Here is an 18,540-nt window from a genome sequence, read left to right as displayed (position 1 = left end):
CACGTAGCAGTCTGAGGGCTCAGGGGATCCCCAGGTCCCGGCCCCCTCACCCTGGCACCTGTCGGGCACAGAGAGGGACAGGCAGACGCGTGGGCGCACGGACGCTGACTGCTGGGGCGCCTGTCGCCTGGGTCCCCAACACAGGGATCGAGTTCCCGAGGAAGAGGTAAATCTGCAAGCTTCCTAAATACCTCCACGGAGCTGGAGAGAGCACGTACCTGGCAGAACACAGGTGTGTGCACCCTGGAGAGGCACTGCAGGAGCTCCTGGGCGTCGCTGAAGTGGGCAGGGAGCCTGTCCACGCACAGGCACTTGGAGTGGACGCGCTCCGAGGCCAGGAGGTTGACGTCCATCCACTGCGCGAACAGCGCCCAGGGCCCCAGCCGCTTCCCCAGCAGCTCCAGCCGGGCCCTGGCCGCCGAGTCCTTCTTCATGTACTCCACGAAGCCGTAGCCCTTGGACAGGCCGGTCACCTCGCTGTAGACCAGGAAGCACCTCTCCACGTTGCCGTAGGCGCGGACGAGCTCCTCGAAGTCCTCCAGCGTGAAGGACAGCGGCAGGTTGGTGACGCACAGCAACGCATCTGTGGGCTGCAGCTGCACGACCAAGTCCTCGCCGCGGAAGGAGGACTGGTGGAGCGTCCGGATCGCGCTGCGGGCCTGCTCCCCGTTCAGCAAGGTGACGAAGGCTGCGCGAGAGCGAGACGAGCTCAGGGCTTTGTGAGGGCGGCGCTGTCCGGGTTCCTCCCGACCGCGGCCCCGGGAAGGGCCCCTCTTACAGGGCGCCTCTGTCCACACGCAGCTTCCCTAGCAAAACCAGCCCGCAGTCCGGCCCCTGCTGCGGCCAGGCTCGCCGAGTCTTAAGGATCTCCTTCACGGGATTTTCTCTCTTAACGCAGATCCCTCCACTAAACTAATTCCATGGCCCATTCGCTCACGTGGAAAGCATAGTGATTAAGTCAGGAGTTCCAACGTAAGAGCCGCCAGATTTTCGGGATTTTCCAACCACACACAGATTCGAATTCCCCCTAACAACCTGTTACATAAAATTTCATGAAGACTTAAAAAAAAAACTCACTGATTTAAAAAGAGCGGTTACAAACCTTCCTTTCTTCCCAGGTTGACCTGAGTACAAGTCCAGGGTGGTGTGTGGTCCCAGCACTCGAGAGGCTGAGGCAGGGGGAGTTGCTGGCCAGCTTGGTCTACACTGGGAGTCCAAGACCAGCCTAGATTACACAGCCTGGACTTCCAGAGCTGCTTCTCAAACCAAACAAAAAAAGAAATGAGACTACAGCAAAAAGCCACCAAAATACCCAGAGGAGACCAGTTCTTTCCAATTAACTCAATTTCCTTAAGCTCAAATCAATTAGATTGAAATACCCACATATGCAGACAACGCATACGAAGTCTCCTGGTAAACAGTGTCTCATGAAGAGGTCATGTGCTCCTTTCTGGACAAAGAATTTAATTAAAACATGCTAAAGCAGTTTTTAAAAATCTGTCCTTTCCACCTGATGGAGTTGCTCCAGCATTGAGCAACAAAATGCGCTGATAATTTACATACTCAAGACTGTGAGAAATGGGTTCTAAACCAATTTGATACCAGTTAGCAACTTAACTTCTGCCATGTCGATTTATCACAAAAAGGAACTACGTTAAGCCATTTGAAAATCTGAAAAGTCTCGTTTTCAGAAAACAACAGGACGATGTGAAAATCACAGAAGCCTGGCAGAAGCCCCCACAGCTGGGCGGGGCCAGGGGAGCACAGAGGCCGCCTGGGAGCGGCCGAGGCCCAGGGCTCCGGCTCGGCTGTTCCGCGTTAAGTCCCCTCCCCGATGCTGACGGGCAACGCGGGCTGCGCTGTCTCCCTGTAACCAGCAGCTGTGGCCCGGCCGAGGCTGCTGGGCGCTGGCGAGGCGACAAGCACAGATCGCGTGAAGGTGTGCGATCCAACCCGTCTGCTGGCCCCACGGGCCTCCCACACCCGAGGGCCACTGGCCCTGCACCTCCGTCTTCGCTTCCATACATAGTGCGCTGCACGCTGGCCATGCGCAAGCAAGCCGTCCCCGGGCTGGGCTGCCAGAGGCCGCGCCCGTCCCCGCCTCCCGCCACGGGTCCCTCAGGCCTGCTCGCGTTCTTCCTTTTGGTTCCACAGCGGCAGGGAAACCACAGCCCCAAACTGGAAGGGCCGAGGCAGGCAGGGAGCGACCAGGGCCCGCGGCCCTCAAGGAGGACGGTGTGACTGCGCCGTGAAGCCGCCTCGTCCCCCGCGGCATCCACCTGCACAACCCGGTCACCGGGGTCCCCCACTTTCCGCTTACCCCGGGTCTCGCCAGGGCTCGGACCTGCAGGAAGCCTGCGTCCGCCCTGCCGTCTCCGAGGGCACCGGCTCTGCTGCGTCCGCCTAGCTGCCCACTCTCAGGCCACACGGTGGGCGCCCGACCGGGCACAGAAACCACGGAGAGGGGTGAAGCAGGGGGTGCGTCCACCCATCGCCACACCTGAAAGCCGCCGCTCCTTTGTCCTTCCCCACACAGCTGCGTCTCTCAACGCAACTTAGAAATTTTATGGTAGAAAATAAATAACGTAGGTAAGCAGATTAAGTTCAGGCAGTAGGAGAAAAAGCCACTTTTCCCATTCCAGTGTCTTCCATTTCTCCCAAAGACCACACATTCCCTAAAATAGTAAGCTCTGTTCACGCTGGCTCTGGTGGAAATGTCAGCAGTCACTACGGCTTCTGAGGGAAGTTAGCATTAATCCTACTATTAAGCCACTTTTCCCATTCCAGTGTCTTCCATTTCTCCCAAAGACCACACATTCCCTAAAATAGTAAGCTCTGTTCACGCTGGCTCTGGTGGAAATGTCAGCAGTCACTACGGCTTCTGAGGGAAGTTAGCATTAATCCTACTATTGTTTTCTCGTAAGACCGAAGTACTCCATGGCTGACCCCAACCCTTGCATGAGTCTTGGCCGGCTCTACTAATGAACTTATCGGTCAGATGTGACGGAAAGCATGCTGACAGTTTGCTCTCTAATGTAGGCATTTTTTTTCTGAGTTACCAGGGATTGAACCCAGGACCTTTGCATCCCTGGCTCCCCTCTTTTTAAACTCTGAGACAGGGTCTTGCTATGCTGTTAAATTGCCCAGGCTGACTTTGAACTTGCAATCTTCCTGCCTCAGCCTCCCAGAGTGCTGGGATCACAGGTGTGCACCATGGTGTCCAGCTCCTATTTTAACACACTGCTTCTTCATGCCACTACACAGAAAGCTCTACTTCAAGGCTTTAGTTTATAGCTGTAACCATCTTTTAGAAAATTATTAATTATATGTTTCTACAGAAAGTTGCCATGGCAACATTATTTGACCAAGGCACCATCACTTTACCCAGTTAGCAAGCTTCTCTGCTGTGCTGTGTGGACCAAACTCAGGGCTTGCCCCGTACCTCCTTCCCTTAGCACCAAGTACCACCAAGTACCACGACGCCACCCCATGGACAGGGCAGGAATTACAATGGGGCTCCTGGCCTCCCCTCCTGGCTTCTGTACGGTTGTACATGCAGGTTTTATTCTTATGTGCATATAAATCTCATAATACAGTCATCATTTTTGCTTTAAACAATGACCTCTTGAAGAGCTTTACTTATTTTGAAAAACTTTACCATATAAAGACCATATTTGGTTCTTTCCCCTTTCTTTTTGCCCTCCCTCCCTCTTTTCCTGTCTGTGTGTCTGTGTGTCTGTGTGTCTGTCTGCCCCACTTCTCCGCGCTGGAATGGAACCCAGGGCCTGCTAGCCCAAGTGCTCTACAGGGAGCTACAACCCAGCCCTCATATCTGGGGTTTGTGCGAATGTGTGTGTGTCTTTCCTACAAAGCATGTTTCATGGTGATGAATTCTTTCAATATTTTTGTATGGCTGAAAAACATCTTTATCCTCATTTTTAAAGCATATTTTCAATGGTAAAGAATTCTATGTTGGCTACTTTCTCTTTCAACCAAGAAAGAAAAGATGTTTGCCTGTGGTTTTCTATTGTGTTTCCAAGAGATTTGTAATATCTTTCTCAATAAAACCTCTTTCTTTCTTCCTTTTCTCTTTCTTCTGTATTTTCTTTTCTGTAACATGTAGATTTTCTCTTTATCACTGATTACAAGCAATTTTATCACATTTTTTTCTTACAGCTCATGGGCCTGGAGTTGGTTAAGCTTTGTAGGTGTCTGGGCTTAGAGGTTTTTAATAGAAATTAGAACATTTTTAGCCACTGATTCTTAAATACTGCCTGTAGGAACCCTTCCCTCAGGACTCCAATCCTCCAGTGTCAGGGATCTGAGGTTGTCTCGTGGCTCACTGCTAAAAATCGTTCCTGTTGTAGTCGACCTCTTCTTTCCGTTCTGGATCACCCGTGTCACTAGGTTTACTATTCTCTCTTCTGCAATGCTTATTCTGCTGCTCCCACCCAGTATACTTTTAAATTCAGACTCTGTCGTCTCCATCTCCAGAAGTACGATTTGGGTAGTGTTTACCCTCACCATTCCGCTCCTTACTCGTTCAGACATTGCTACAACTTCTTATGTCCATGGAACACAGATGTAATAAAATCCCTTTAATGTCCAATTTCATTAATTTATCTGTGAAATCCTGAGTCCATTTTGATTGACTGATTTTTCTCATCATGATAGGTATTTTCTTGCTTCTCTGTCATGTCTAGTAATTTCTTATTAGATGTCAGACACGGCAAATTTACTGGGTTTGGGTGCTAGATATCTGTATTAATTTTAATATTCTTGAGTTGTGTTCTAAGGTGTGGTTAGGTTAACTGCAAATACTTTGATCTTTCCAGGTACTGATTTTAAGTCTTGTTAGTAGGACAAGATCGCAGTTAATGTAGAGGTAATTTTCCCCATGACTGAGGAAGAGCCTTTCTGAATATGTCTCCTGGTGCTATGAGCGTTAGAAGGTTTATCACCCCGGCTGCGGGCTGGAAGACCTGTTCCTCCAAGCCCTGCGACGCTGTCTGTCCAGCCACGATGAACCTCTTAGTGCTTTCATGGTAACAAACAGCGTCTGCAGCATGCTTTCCATCATGATGCTGAGTGACCAAGCCCTTCAGTTGTGGAGGAAAAGTTGCAATGCATATTAGAGAAAGGTACTGCAACACTGTTTCCAACACTTCAAAAGCTGTGGCATCCTAGATACATCCATTGTGACAAAATCCTGGACAGAGCAGCAATTTAAATCAATGAGCTGGAGGGCTGATGTTTAGCTCAGTGGTGCCAGCTGCCTGCCTCGCAAGCACAAGGACCCACATTCGATTCCCGGTACAAAAAAAAAAAAATAAAAAAAAAAAAAAAAAAATCAATGAGCTGGAGCTACATGCATCAACATGAAAGGATCTGAGAAGACTGCTGGGGAAAACTTGCTAAATAAAACATACAGAACATTTTTTAACATATACTTTTGAAAAGAACAATCTTTAATTGTATAGGTACACTAAAATTACAGGTTTTAGTCAAAATACTGTGATTAAAACAGGCACACACATGCGCACGCACACACACACACACACACACACTCACAGCCTCTCAATCTCAATGCCAAAACCAAACCAAAGACCTTCAGGTTCCTGCCTCACACCCAAGTGAAGGCACAGGCAGAGAAAGGCTTTGTCCTCCAGCACCAGGGGACCTGGGCTGAAGAGGCCCCGCACCTTCCCCAGCCCCCTCTGCAGGGGCGGGGTGGGCAGTGGTCAGCCACGCGCTTGCTCTGACACCCTCTGTCCTAAAGGCACACTGCTATTTCCACTCGGATTTACCAAAAAGCAAATCCCACCAGGGGTGGTGGTGCCCAGCACTCAGAAGGCTGAGGCAGTAGGCTCACCATCAGAGAGTAGGAGACACCAGCTCTCATCTTCATGGGTGGTGGTCTTTTTACTGCTCCTCCCACCCCCAAATCTGAAAAAATTCAATGAGTCTTACACTAAGGCTGTAACATGCATATACTTTAAATTTGTATTTAGTTGTTTGTGTGCTGGGGATGGAACCCAGGGCCTTGCAATGCTACATGAGGGCTTTGCCATTGAGCTCCATCCCCGGCCCTGTATATATATATATTTTAAAGACAAAATAATAACATTTGCTAACTTGGGCGCATACATGTACACAGTGGTTATATCATCTTTCAGACAGATGTTTTTAAACTTTTACGTATCATGTGCAAACAAAGGGAAAATGTTTTAATCTCACAGATATTAAACTAATACTCAGAAAAAGCAAAAATGAAGACCGCAGACCTACTAGGAATGCTCAGCGCAACCCCTAACTAGAACATCGGCTGTTTCAAACCTCCAGCCTCTAGTAACATTGTATTCGCTTGTGCGTCATGACTTAGGATACTGTTTTTGCTTTGAGGAAATGCACTGCCAACATGCCGATTCAATTCTTAGGAATTTCATAGATTAGCGTGGTCCCTGCAGAGACAATGAGCTTTTGTGCTCTCTAAAGACTCTACATGGAAACAAAATGAAAAGATTTGCTTAGAACTGAAACCTTACCTGTTCGTTTGTTTCTGTCCACGTAACAATACTTTAACTCATAGTCCTTGAACAAATCGTGCACTTCCTGAAAGAGATAGAATTGTGAGTTTAATCAGCACACAAAGCCATTCCGGGCCAAAGCGGCCTCCACCAGCCTCTACCGGGATCACTGCTACCACCATGCCCACATCAAAAACAAAATCATTCACAGCTCCCCATCCCTTACCCCCTCCTCCTCCTTCTTCTCTCTCTCTCTCTCTCCCCATTGGTTTTTTGAGACAGGATCTTGCTATGTAGTCTAAGCTGGTCTTGAACTCATTGTGTGGCCCAGGCTGGCCTTGAACTAGCAGGAATCCTCCTGCCTCAGCCTCCCGAGTGCTGGGGTCACAAGCGTGCGCCACCACGCCCAGACTCCTCTCTGACTTGAGGACGTCGAAGCCCAGGTACAGCGGCAGCTGACGTCTCCGAATCCAAGCCCTGTGTGCAGCCCCATCCCTGGCCACATGGAGCATTCGCACCAGCATGCTGAGTGCCTCTATGCCATCCTGTGCCAGCGCAGTGAACAGGCACTGCAGCTCCCAGCTCTGCCTGAGATCACAGGCATGCTCAGAAATCCCTCTCAAAAGTTCTTCTGTGGAGACTTTTCTCCTGGTCATTTTCCACGGAACGAGCCACACACCTGTACATCCTTGCAGGGAAAATGTAGGGAAAATGGGCGCAGACTGTATTCATGGTGATAAGCAGATGCGTATCTTTAGCTTAGAGATCCCTCGCTCTATACACAGCCAATTTATTTCCCCTCTGCCTCCAGGAGCACTGGAGCAGGAGCCCACACTGTGTTCATGTGGCACGGGTGCTCACTGCAGGCGGCAGGCATTGCCACGTAAATCAGCTCCGGCACGACCTGCTTTACTCTCAGGGTGATATGTGGCCTTGCATTTCGGCTCACAGCACCCCGAAGGTGCAGAGGAATCCGACCCCATACAGTCGATGACAACCTGGCCCCACAGGAAACCCTTAGCACCAGCCAGGCCCACATGACGATGAAGGAGCTGATCACACAGACCCCGGGGTGTGAAGTCTGCAACCCAAAAGGCTTCATCAGTAACAATGGCCACCGCCAGGGTCAGTTAGTGCTTCTGTGACTCAGTTGGTAGAAGATGCTCAATTCACTTCTTTGTTTAAAGTCAGAAAACCACAGGAGACGGAAGCCGACTGAGGGGCCAGCGTGGCCCGTGTCAGCTTGCTGGGCAGACAGTCAGCCAGAGGGGCCACATTCAGCTCCTGCCACGCCGGGCGCACAACAGGTAACCCAAGGGCTAGCTTCAAAATGACCCTGACTGTTGTGTTCACAATTACTCAGCTAAAATAAGAGCAATGCAAATAAAGAAGTTGTGAATTAAGAAATATTTCCCCTTCAACCCAGGGCAAGAGGGGAAAAGAGCGCTACACAGTAATGGGCTAAGTATAAAAACATCATCTGGAGCCGGACAAGGCGGGGCGAGCACTCTGGGAGGCTGAGGCAGGAGGATAACAGGATTCAGCCCAATCTGGGCAACTGAGCAAGACCCTGACTCAAAAATAAAAAGTTTTAAAAGAGGGGTAGGCCAGAGATGTAGCTCTGAGTTTCATTCCTGGCAGTGCCCCCTCCAAAAAAACTAGGTGAAAAAAGATTGCCATCATGGAAGATGAGGTTGCTAATTTAACACAGCTCATTAGTCAGCTACATGGGAAATGTGTAAAAACACACGCATGGACCAGTTTTGTAAAATCCCGACTGCTGAAGCGCATGGTACGAAGGTCAATGTACAGATTCTGTATCACAAGAACTTCTGCCTCGTCGGTATCGGTGTATTGTTGAATTTACAGAAACACATACAGTATTCTCCATGACGAGAAAGAGAGCTTCTCCGGGGGCAGCCACATGGTGCCAACTGAGATTCGATCCCCGACAGAGGCTTCGCTGGAGGGGCCCACGCTTTCTGTCGGTGACTCGGACTCTAATCTTCCTTCGCCTGCCGAGCAGCTGCCAGGCGCAGACTTGGGAGATTCTGCGCCTCACGTTACCCAGGATGCGTGCACAGCGCCCTGTCCCCCGGCCAGCAGAACGAAGAGGAGACTGTGGGCCTACAAAGACACACTGCCACTTAGAAACTGTAGTTTGAAAACACCCGTTCTTCTAATCATGGCTTTTCTGCAGACCAGATGTGGGAAACAGAGTCTGCCCACTGGGGAGCCCCTGAGCTCTCCGCAAGGAAAAGAAACCAATTACTTTCTCCGTGCCCTGGTTGTCCTGACCCAGGGAAAAGTGGGTCACCGTCCGCTTGGGCCTCGGCAAGTCGGCCAGATTAGAAACTGCATTCCTGAAAGAGAGTCCTAGTAACCATTTGCCAAAGTTCTCCTCCCTCCACCACCCTGGTCAGAGAGGGCTGAAAGCACAGTCGCCGGAAGGGGTCTCGCTCTAGGCCATTTCCACCAACTTGCGGGTTCATGTGCTGGGCACCTGGGTGAACAGCTCTGTCCTGCAGCTGGCACTGTCCTGGGGACATTTCTCGGAGGAGGAGAAGTCTGCCCAAACCGACAGCAGGTTTTTTCAGTGGTTTGTTTCCAGAAGCTGAGTGGCAGACTTTGCACATACGAAATGTTTTCCGGATGAAAAGAGAAAGGAGACGCACCGGCTCCCCTCTCTCCTCACACTCAGCAGACGCAGTTGGTAACAGCACCCTTCGGGGGACGGGGAGCCGTGGGGCCCACCCCACCTGCCGTCCACGGCTCACAGCCGGGCTGGTGCGTCTGGGACCCGAGCCCTGCTGTCCCCCAGGCCCGTCCCGGGCAGAGGCGCTTTTGTCCACACTGTCCTAAGAAAGGCTTTCCGGGTCCTACTACATCACCCCTGCATCCCACTGCTGTGGACGGAAAGAAGGGAACAGATATCTTTGTTAATTTTGCTTCAAAACTTTAAGTTATTACTCTGATATTCTGCGAAGACTTCTGACACACACGACAAGGCCTGGGCAGGAACAGAAGGCAGGACCGAGAGTCTGAGGGTGGTCCCAGCCCGGCCCCAGGACTGTGCCTTAGCAGCCGTGCGCTCCTCGCCCCGAGCTCGCTGTCCACACACGCTACTTGGTGGTGTCGCGGCCAGCTGCCCACTGTGAGCACCTGGTCGTTGTGCTGCTTCGTCTTTGACACGACGGCACTGCGTCCCTGGAGCATCACGTGGTCCCAGCAGCGGGGTGCGGGCTCCGCGCCAGCCCGTGCTTACACTGAGGGACTCGTGAGGATTTGGCTGTCGGCTCGGCTCGGCGCTGGGTGCTACAGGGTGCTCAGGAAAAGCTGTCTCCTTAGGTCTCACCCCAACTCAGACTCGCTCCGGATTAGCCGGCATCCAGCCTGCAGCTGTGCGAGGTGCTTTCCTTGGACAGGTCTCGCTCGGATGCATTCAGGTCCAAGAGGCGGACTCAGACTGGACTCACGGCCGGCACCAGGCACGCCGCACACCCAGCCTCCAACGTGCAGAACGACGTCCTCCACCCTCGGCTCGTCCCTGACAGCAGGCCACGTGGTACCCGCTCCACGGCACCCACGGCTGGACGTCCGGTCCACTCTGCAAGGTTCTCTTCAGGTCCCCGGGGCAAAGTCGAGGGGTCAGCGGAGAGGCTCTGGGGTGCAGGCTCTGGCGATGGGGAAGGAGGCTCTGGCGGCAGAAGCCACGTCCTGGCAGGTGCAGGTGGGCGCCCCAGCTCTCTGGCTGGAACGACCCTTGGCCCCAGGAGACTGCCCCGAACGCTGCGGCCCCCACTCGGCCCGCAAACCCAGAGGCTCCCAGTCATGATACACCCCTCAGCTCCCCCCGAATCTCCCCTCCTCTGCCAGCCCAACAAGGCAGTTCACAGAGCTCGCAGGATTATCCGGTCTCGGGTGACCTCCCTTGTGCGTAACCCCAAACCAGCAGACCCCACTCTATCTGCAGTAGTCCCTTCCACGTGACAGGACAACTACGCGTCTCTTTCCGCATCACAGCCACGATCCCGCGGCTTAGGGCAGGAGATCTTCGGGGTCCATTTTTAGAATTCTGGCTACCACAACTCCTACTAACAGGTACTGCTGGTTCTGCCCCACAAGCCTCCACACGAGGCACCTCAGTGAATAGCTCAGACTTCCAGCTCAGGAGGCCGAGGAGGCCGTGCACTCACGGGCAGATCACAGGGAGGAGATCTTCACCCCACAGGAGACTCGACGTCTGCTGTGGGCATGGAGTCTGGAGACAGGGTGGGGGCACCGCGAGAGGACACTGGGGCAATGACGTGCACCCCGCTCTCGCCATTGCAGGAAGGGGTCACACATAAGGAATGGGAAACACCGGGCTGAACTGCACGGTGCTAGGTGTGATCCGCTTGGTCTCTGGGAACTCGCTCCTCTCAGGAGGCAGATGGGTGCATGGGAGGATGGAGGTACAGAGGGAAGGAAGGGGAGATGGGTGGGTGGGTGGATGGACAGACAGATGAACACACAGACAGATGGACAGATGGCTGGGTGAGTGACAGAGACGTAACCCTTGCATGTGGAAATTTTCATCATGCCCAGCTCTCTGACCAAGAGGACCGGCACCAGAGCTGCCCCAAGGCGGTGAGCACCCCCAGCTCCCAGGCACGGCCTCCACAGAGCGTTTCCCACGCAGAAATCGCGGCTCTGTGAGTTGGCTCAGGCTCCGGAGAGGAGATGCCGCTCACCGAGGGTCCCCCGCTGCAGAGGAGTGCTGCGTCCCGAGCCCAAGCCCATGGCTCCGCCGGCTGGCAGGCCGACCTCGTCTGGCGTCCTCACGCGGTCTCGCTGTGGTGCCCAGTGCATGAGTGCCCACTCTGTCTGCGCTGTCCTCAGAGACGGGACCCGGGCCTGCCGGCCGCAGTGTCTCAGCAGCTCCCTCGGAGGCCCCACCTCCAGCGCCAGCGCCAGGGCTCGGACACCGCCAGGGCCTTCACCACCGGTGCCTCCGGGAAGTGACCGATGCCAGGACAGCACAGCCTGCACCACAGGGCAGTAAATGGGGCCGGCGCAGGGGAAGGGGGTGGTAACCATGACAACAGACCCTGCACGCTGTGACCCTGCACGCATCCTCTTAGCCTGGCCATCAGGCCAACAGCAAGGGGCAGCCGTGTGATGTCACGTGCCCGGGACACCGGCATCTCACGGCCCCTCGCCCGGCCCAGAAAACATAAATGTTGCAAAAAGGCCACGGGGCCGGCTCAGCGGAGCTCCTATGCCCAAACCCAAAACAACCGAAGCATCAAAGTGGGCGGGGACAGGGACGGTGAAACCCCAGGCCTCACCGACCAGGCACAGCAGGGCGTGGCCCGGAACATCTCCTGCCAAACCTGTACTAGGGACAGCGCTTTAGTCACTCTGTGCCCGAGAAGTCGGCAGCAGCCGGACTCACATCCGCCACAGGCCCCGTCCGACTGCAGGACATGGCTCCACCACCAGTTCCGCAGAAGCTGTCACCCGGACCACGGGTGTGAGGGACCCCGATGGTCTGGGGACGGCTCGGGTGTCCCCAGGCGGGGAGAGACACTGTCCGTCTGACACGAGGCAGCGCTCGAAGCTCTTGAGTCATGAGTTCCCCTTCACGGTCCCCACTTTTCTCGTTCAGCTTTCAAAAGCTCAACAAGAATAAAGTCAGAAACAGGGCCAGGACGTAGCTCAGTGGCACCGCCGCCTGCCTCGCAAGCGCAAGGACCCGAGTGAGATCCCCGGTACCAAAAAAAAGATACAAAAAACAGAGACGCCCTGGGCATCACCAGAGCGGCTACTCTGGGGAGGGGCAGGATCCAAAGTCCAGCCGGGAGGAGGAGTGGACGATCCCCAGCGGGTGAGGAAGGAGAAAAACCAGCAGAGCCCACCCGGGAGGTGCCTCAGAGGGGCCAGGAGGGAGAGGGACATTGACAGCCACACGCACGCGCACACACACAGGCTCCAACAGCTCCATCGAGCTTGCAACTTGGGCATCCAGCTGTTAATAATAATAACACAGCGAGCTTCAAGGCACACACAGCGTGCTGAGCCAGTTAAGATGTAATGACAGTGACACCAACATTCACGAATTTAGACCAAACACCGGATCTTCAGTTCAGAGGCTCACAAGTTGTACCATGAAAACTGAACACGAGAAATGGTTTTCCTAGCAAGAAATACTGAATGTTCTCTGCCTGTTTTAAAGAGAAACAGCTTTTGGGCTGAGCCTGGCGGTGTATGCCTGTGAGACTAGCACTCAGGAGGCTGAGGCAGGAGGATCACTGGGAGTTGGAGGCCAGCCCAGGCTACACAGCAAGACTCTGTCTAAAGAAAGAAAAAAGGGAGAAATATCTTTGGAGTCGACCTTTGACCTTCAGTAAAAGTGCAGGGAAACACTGACTGGCTCTTCAGGGAATCCTTTGTGAGCACGGACTCAACACAATGGATAAAGACACAAAAATCTGAAGAAGATACTTTCATGTAGTCAATAGAATTAAGGCTTTTCTCACAAAGAAACCTGCCTGGAGGTGAAGTAGGATGCCCTGACTGCATGGTTGCTTTGAAATGAAAGCTGTAAAAAGAGCTAGGAGGGCCAGGATGTAGGTCAGCGGTGCAGCACCTGCCTGGCAAGCACAAGGCCATGAGTTTAATCCCTGTGCCCAAAAAAGGCTAGGAACTAGAATCCAAGCATGAGGACCATGGAAACTGGATTTATGTGTTGAGCTCAAAAGTGAGATAAAATACCTTCTACGACCCCTTGCAAAACTGTGGGGTTTTATTTTTTATTAAAAGTCTTCCTGGGTGTGGTAGGAAGCTGAGGCAGGAGGATCTCTGGTGAGACAGAGTCTCAAACCCTGCTCCAGTCTTCAGATCCTACCATGTGGTAGGGATCTAGGACGCAACTTGAGCCAAATGAAACAACAGAGGGGCTTAGTGGCCCACATCGTGCTCTAAGCAGAGGCAGAGGCCGCCCCGCAGGCAGGCAGGACCCCGGCCTGCTCTGTCCCAGGCTGGCCGGCCCTCTGTGGTGTCTGCTCCGTCTCTGTCCTCTGCCAGCCCTGAGCAGGGCCAGGAGTCTACGTAGCCCGGTGAGGAGAAGGAGTGCAGCCTGGATCACCAAGCACACGTGGGCTCCTGTGTGCCAGGCGGGCACGGTCACCACGGCTGGGCACTGTACAGGGGCTCCTCTCCCTCCTCCAACAGGTGGGGCCTGAGGTGAAGCCAATCAGAGAGGGGCACGTCTGAGGGAGATCCAGTGACGGGAGAAAGAAAGAAGAGCCGGCAGCACTGGGGAGGCTGAGGCAGGAGGATCACTGTGCACTTCAGCCAGCCTGAGCTGCATTCTCAGACCCTATCTCAAAAACCCAACCAAGCGAAGGGAGAGGAAACTCTGGGACGGTAACAGGGACTCCTCTCACTGCTTTTCATCAAAGCTGGTTTCACTTATTTACTAGCACGATTATTAGTTTGGTTTTTCTGAGACAGGGCCTCAAAAGGCTAGGCTTCAACTTGTAGGGATCCTCCTGCCTCAGCCTCCCAAATGCTGGGATCATAGGTGGATGTCATGAGAATTGGTCTCATTTAGTACCTTCCCTGATATCTTGAGTCTCATTTATTTAAGAAGCAAGTCCCCGAGCTCCTTCCCTCCTGAGTTCTGCCACAAGACACTGGATTCGTGCCTGGAAGCCGGGAGAGTCTTGCACACTGAGCTTCATCAATGGGCAAACAGCTGTCCACGCACGACCTGCGCCTCACCGTGGCCTTTCCTGCGGGAGACTCTCTGCATCGCGGAGGATTAAGCTCCAAGGCTGCCCTGTTTGCTGGCTGTCACTCGCTGCGTTACAAAACTCTGGGAGCAGAGCAGCACGCGGCGGGAATCACTGCGCAGTCCGCCAAGCCTGACACCCAGCAGGCGGCGGCGTCCGGAGTGAGGAAGGGCGATTCTCCAGCTGCGCCGCTCCTGTGTCACCGGGAACAGGGTGACGAGACACACAGAACAGAGGGAGAACCTGCGGTCTAATTCTACTCATTTCCCGCAGAAATGGAAACGTAACACACCTGTGAGGAAGGGTGCAGCGCGCCAAGAAAAGGAAGTTTGGAAGGAAGCGGGTGCATTCCTGATTAAAACAGGACGGCGCCCCAACACTGTCAGGAAAAAGTGGAGAACGGCCCAGTTTTAAGAGAGGCGATAATTACTGTACCGTTAAAAATAACAAAGAGAGTCTATTTTAAAATCCCACGGTTTAAAACCATATGAGAAATACCTACTGTTATATCAATATAAAAGAAAAACAGGAGTAAGTACCTGTCACGGATTAGCTCTTCTGGGTATGGCAGTGCACACCTGTACGGCCCAGCTGCTCAGCAGGCTGAGGCAGAAGGATCTCAAGTTGGAGGCCAGCCTGGGCAAGACAGTGAGACCTTGTCTCAAAATAAATACACAGGGCTGGGGTCTGGCTCAGTGACAGAGGGCCCTGGATTCTGTGTGACTTCCCTCGCCTTAAGATGGCCCTAACCAGTGATGTCACAGGCTCCCCCAGCCCCTAGCCGCTGCGTCGCTCAATCCACCCAGCCCCTGTAAGCCCCACCCGTCCTGTAAGAAGCCTCCCTGCCTCAGCCATGTTGCTCTCTCTACTTTGTTCGGAGACGGCCGGCAGACACTCCCCATAGTAGAGGCTTGTCATGGTCCCGGTCTGGTCCTGGCTTTTGGCTCTGTTTAGCTAACAGATTCCATTGCCAATTCTGCCACACACACACACACACACACACACACACAATCAGTATTCCATGGCTTGTGATTCCTAGTACTTAGTTGACCATTATGCTTTGAGTGGGCCTCTGGGAATCATGCCCCAGCTTCTGCATTAACCACACCGCCTCTGGAGCAGGTCTGTTCCTCCTCCTGTCTCGTCACCCTGGTCCAGGAAGTCAGCCCCACGCACCTCAGGAGAACGGCCAGGACGCACGGCACCAACTCCCACAAGTGGGGCGCGCCTTATGAACCCCACGCAGGAACTAAAACAAAAATGTGTAACAGTGGACACCAGCAAAACAAGGAGCGAATGCCAAGTTCTCTCCCCTCTGAACCCAACCTCTAAACTCAGAGCCGCAGGCTCCGCGCACACAAATATCCGCACGGCCACTGTGGACAAGAACCTCGGTTCCCAGCCGACCACCACGAATCACCTCCTGAGTAACAGCAGTAACTATAATGTCACTCTCAGGGAATAGGCGAATAGGCATCCCAAACCACTGACACCGGAGGACGGGATATGAATATGCAAATATGCAAATCATGGTGCCAGGAATCTGTACTTGGATCTGGGGCCCCAAGCCAGGCCACCCTGGCTCAGGGTCTCGGAGTCTCAGCCTACTGTGTGCCACCGTTCGAGCTCAAGTCTGGGTACTCTCTGGTGGCACAGAAATTCAGAAAGTTGTGGGATAAACATGGTAAGTCTTCCTAAGGATCGAGTTGCTGAAAAAAAAATTTTGGAGAAGAGTTCAATAAGTTAAATCACTATTTCTCAATTAAACTCAATGTAACCAGTGGTACATAAAATTAATATATATTTTTCAAATGGAACACCAAAGTTCAAAGCAACTTCACTCATTTTTGGTACTGGAGATGGAACCCAGGGGCACTTGACCACTAAGCTACATCTCCAACCTCCTTCTTAATTTTTATTGTGAGAAGAGATCTCACTAAGTTGCTCAGTCTGGCCTTCAATTTGTGATCCTCCTGCCTCAGCCTCCCAAGTAACTGGGGTCAAAGGCATGTGCAACCATGCCTGGCACAACTTCACACAGTAATGTAATTAAGATCCACTATTTCTTAATATTAAGAACAACTAGAGGAAAAGCTTGAGAAGTGGAATTGGGAATATGATGCAATGGAGGCTTGTTTGTTTAAACAGGAGAGTGACATGATCAGATCTGTGCTCTGGGAGGGTTATCTAGGGAAAGTGGCATGAAAGACAAGCAAATATATGAGATAGGACTGCAATGGCAGATGACAACCTGAAAACCTGTGAGTCTGCAAGAGATTTCAAGACTGGAATCAGATCTAAGGCATAAGACAAAAAGGGCCAAGAAGATTCTAGAACATTCAGGAAGATTCCAGAAAGTTCAGGAGCCATACCAGGAGGGCCTAAGTGCACAGTAAGTATTCAATGAAAATACTTTTGAGAACTTAACACATGTTCATATTTTTAGAGCTTGTGTTTTTATAAGATATTTGATATATGTACCTCTAAGAGTTCCACTTTAAAATAATACTTTCAGTGTGTCCTTTTAGCCACAGAAACTAGTGCTGTGGAATATTATTATAACAAATGTTGAATGTTATAATGTTATAAATGCTATAACAAAAAGTTAACAGTTGTTTTTTTTTTTTTTTTTAACTTGGGATCGAACTCAGGTCCTTGTGCTTGCAAGGCAGGCAGTGGAACCACTGAGCTAAATCACTGGCCCTTACAACTGATTTATGAAAACTACTTTTAAAAAGAAAATACTTGTGTTTTCAAAATGTTAAGAAAAAATTACAAGGTTCCTACTATTTAGTCACCAGGTAATAGCTCTTCTAGAGACATATTATCCATCTCGACAACTAGAGTGAAGAATGTCTTTGGTCATGTGATAGTTTGTTTGTTTGTTTTGGTATTGGGGATCGAACTTAGGACCTCGTGCTTGTGAGGCAGGCCTAAATCCCTGGCCATGATACTCTTAAATAAAGGAATAAATACAGACTCCCTTCTGGAAAAGAACAAGTATTTCAAATATCTGATTATTAATAATTGAATAAAAGCCACATTTGTCATTTTATAGGGGCACATATGCAGTCTCCGCTCAGGTAATTTAATGTAGGCCTTACTGGCTAAAAGACTCAAAATAAAATCAAACTTCGTCTTCATTACTAAGTTGACAGCACAATATAGCTACTAAGAACAGATATTAGGACTGCCAAGGGAAACATAAAAGACAAAATGTATTCATACAGAACACATTCATGAAAACATTACAACTTGAAAAAAGTAGAGGAAATAAATTTAAATATAATAGACCAATAAAAATAGCAATTCTCAACTAAAACAATCTATAAGTAAAACTGTCTTTTAACAGCTTTTAGAATTCGAGCCAGGGATTTAGCTCAGTGGTTCCACCACCTGCCTTTGTCTGATCCCTGGTACCCCACCAAAAAAGAACTTTCCATACTTTGGTCTATTTTCTTACTTAGCACTGACTGCTAATAATTACATGACTGTGATCAGAAAACTAGTAAAAGTACAACTACTAAAACTTTACAAATATGTGAGAAAAAAAGAACATTGATCTGGTTAGATTTTTAAGTTCTGTATGAGAAATATTAAAAACATTTTATGACAGAAGTTATTATAGAAAAGATAAATGCGAAAACAGGGCTGGAAACAAGTCAGTTCTTAGCTTATTTTTTTCCTTAGATGAAACTCTAGCTTCCCAAAAAATGGCGGAAAATCTAACTTTGCATACAAATTTAAGATCTTCCACTGGGCAGCGAGAGCCTCATCCGTACACGCGGAGAAGACACCGATTTTGTTTGCTAGTTTGTGCTTGCTGCTTCCAGAAAACGCTCAGATTTGGGGGGCAGAGAACACACAAATCACAGTGGATTTCCCAGAAGTTTTCCCCGTCGCTGTGAGCAGCTCTAACTGAAACTCTCTCTCTTGTAAGAAGCTTGGGTACACTTTTCCCCTCTTCTGCGAAGGGAAATCAAAGATGCCAACAGCAAAGCCAAACAGCACTGCCTCACATTTTGCGCCCGAGCACATTGAGGGTCCACGCGAGGAAACCCTAGGGCTCAGACGGCTGCGATCCGCAGGCGAAGCGCGCGGTGGCGTCATCGCGTCTCCAGATCGTCCGCGCACAAGCTGCTGTTCCTTTCGTGTTTGTCAGATCCGCCATCTGCTGTCTTCTGCCGCCCCGGGCAGGTGCTCGCGGGGGCCGGGCAGGTAGCGGCGGGAAGCGC

At 51.4% G+C, this 18,540-nt stretch overlaps 1 protein-coding gene across 1 annotated transcript in view; it reads right to left on the bottom strand.

Annotated features, from left to right (window-relative positions):
• The window catches only part of Raver2 (ribonucleoprotein, PTB binding 2), a 63,057-nt gene that overhangs the window by 25,211 nt on the left and 19,306 nt on the right, over positions 1-18,540 (bottom strand). Inside the window, exons 5-6 of the mRNA XM_010605232.2 lie at positions 6,546-6,612; positions 219-688 (exon numbers count right to left, since the gene is read on the bottom strand). Of these exons, the coding sequence (XP_010603534.1) occupies positions 219-688; positions 6,546-6,612 (537 nt within the window). The remainder of the gene's footprint in view (positions 1-218; positions 689-6,545; positions 6,613-18,540) is intronic.

Source organism: Fukomys damarensis, unplaced genomic scaffold (genome assembly GCF_012274545.1).
Source record: "Fukomys damarensis isolate Sample0158 unplaced genomic scaffold, DMR_v1.0_HiC HiC_scaffold_33, whole genome shotgun sequence".
NCBI classification, from domain to species: Eukaryota; Metazoa; Chordata; class Mammalia; order Rodentia; family Bathyergidae; genus Fukomys; species Fukomys damarensis.
The sequence above is the reverse complement of the archived record's forward strand: the minus strand, read 5'-3'. Positions and strand labels throughout refer to the sequence as shown.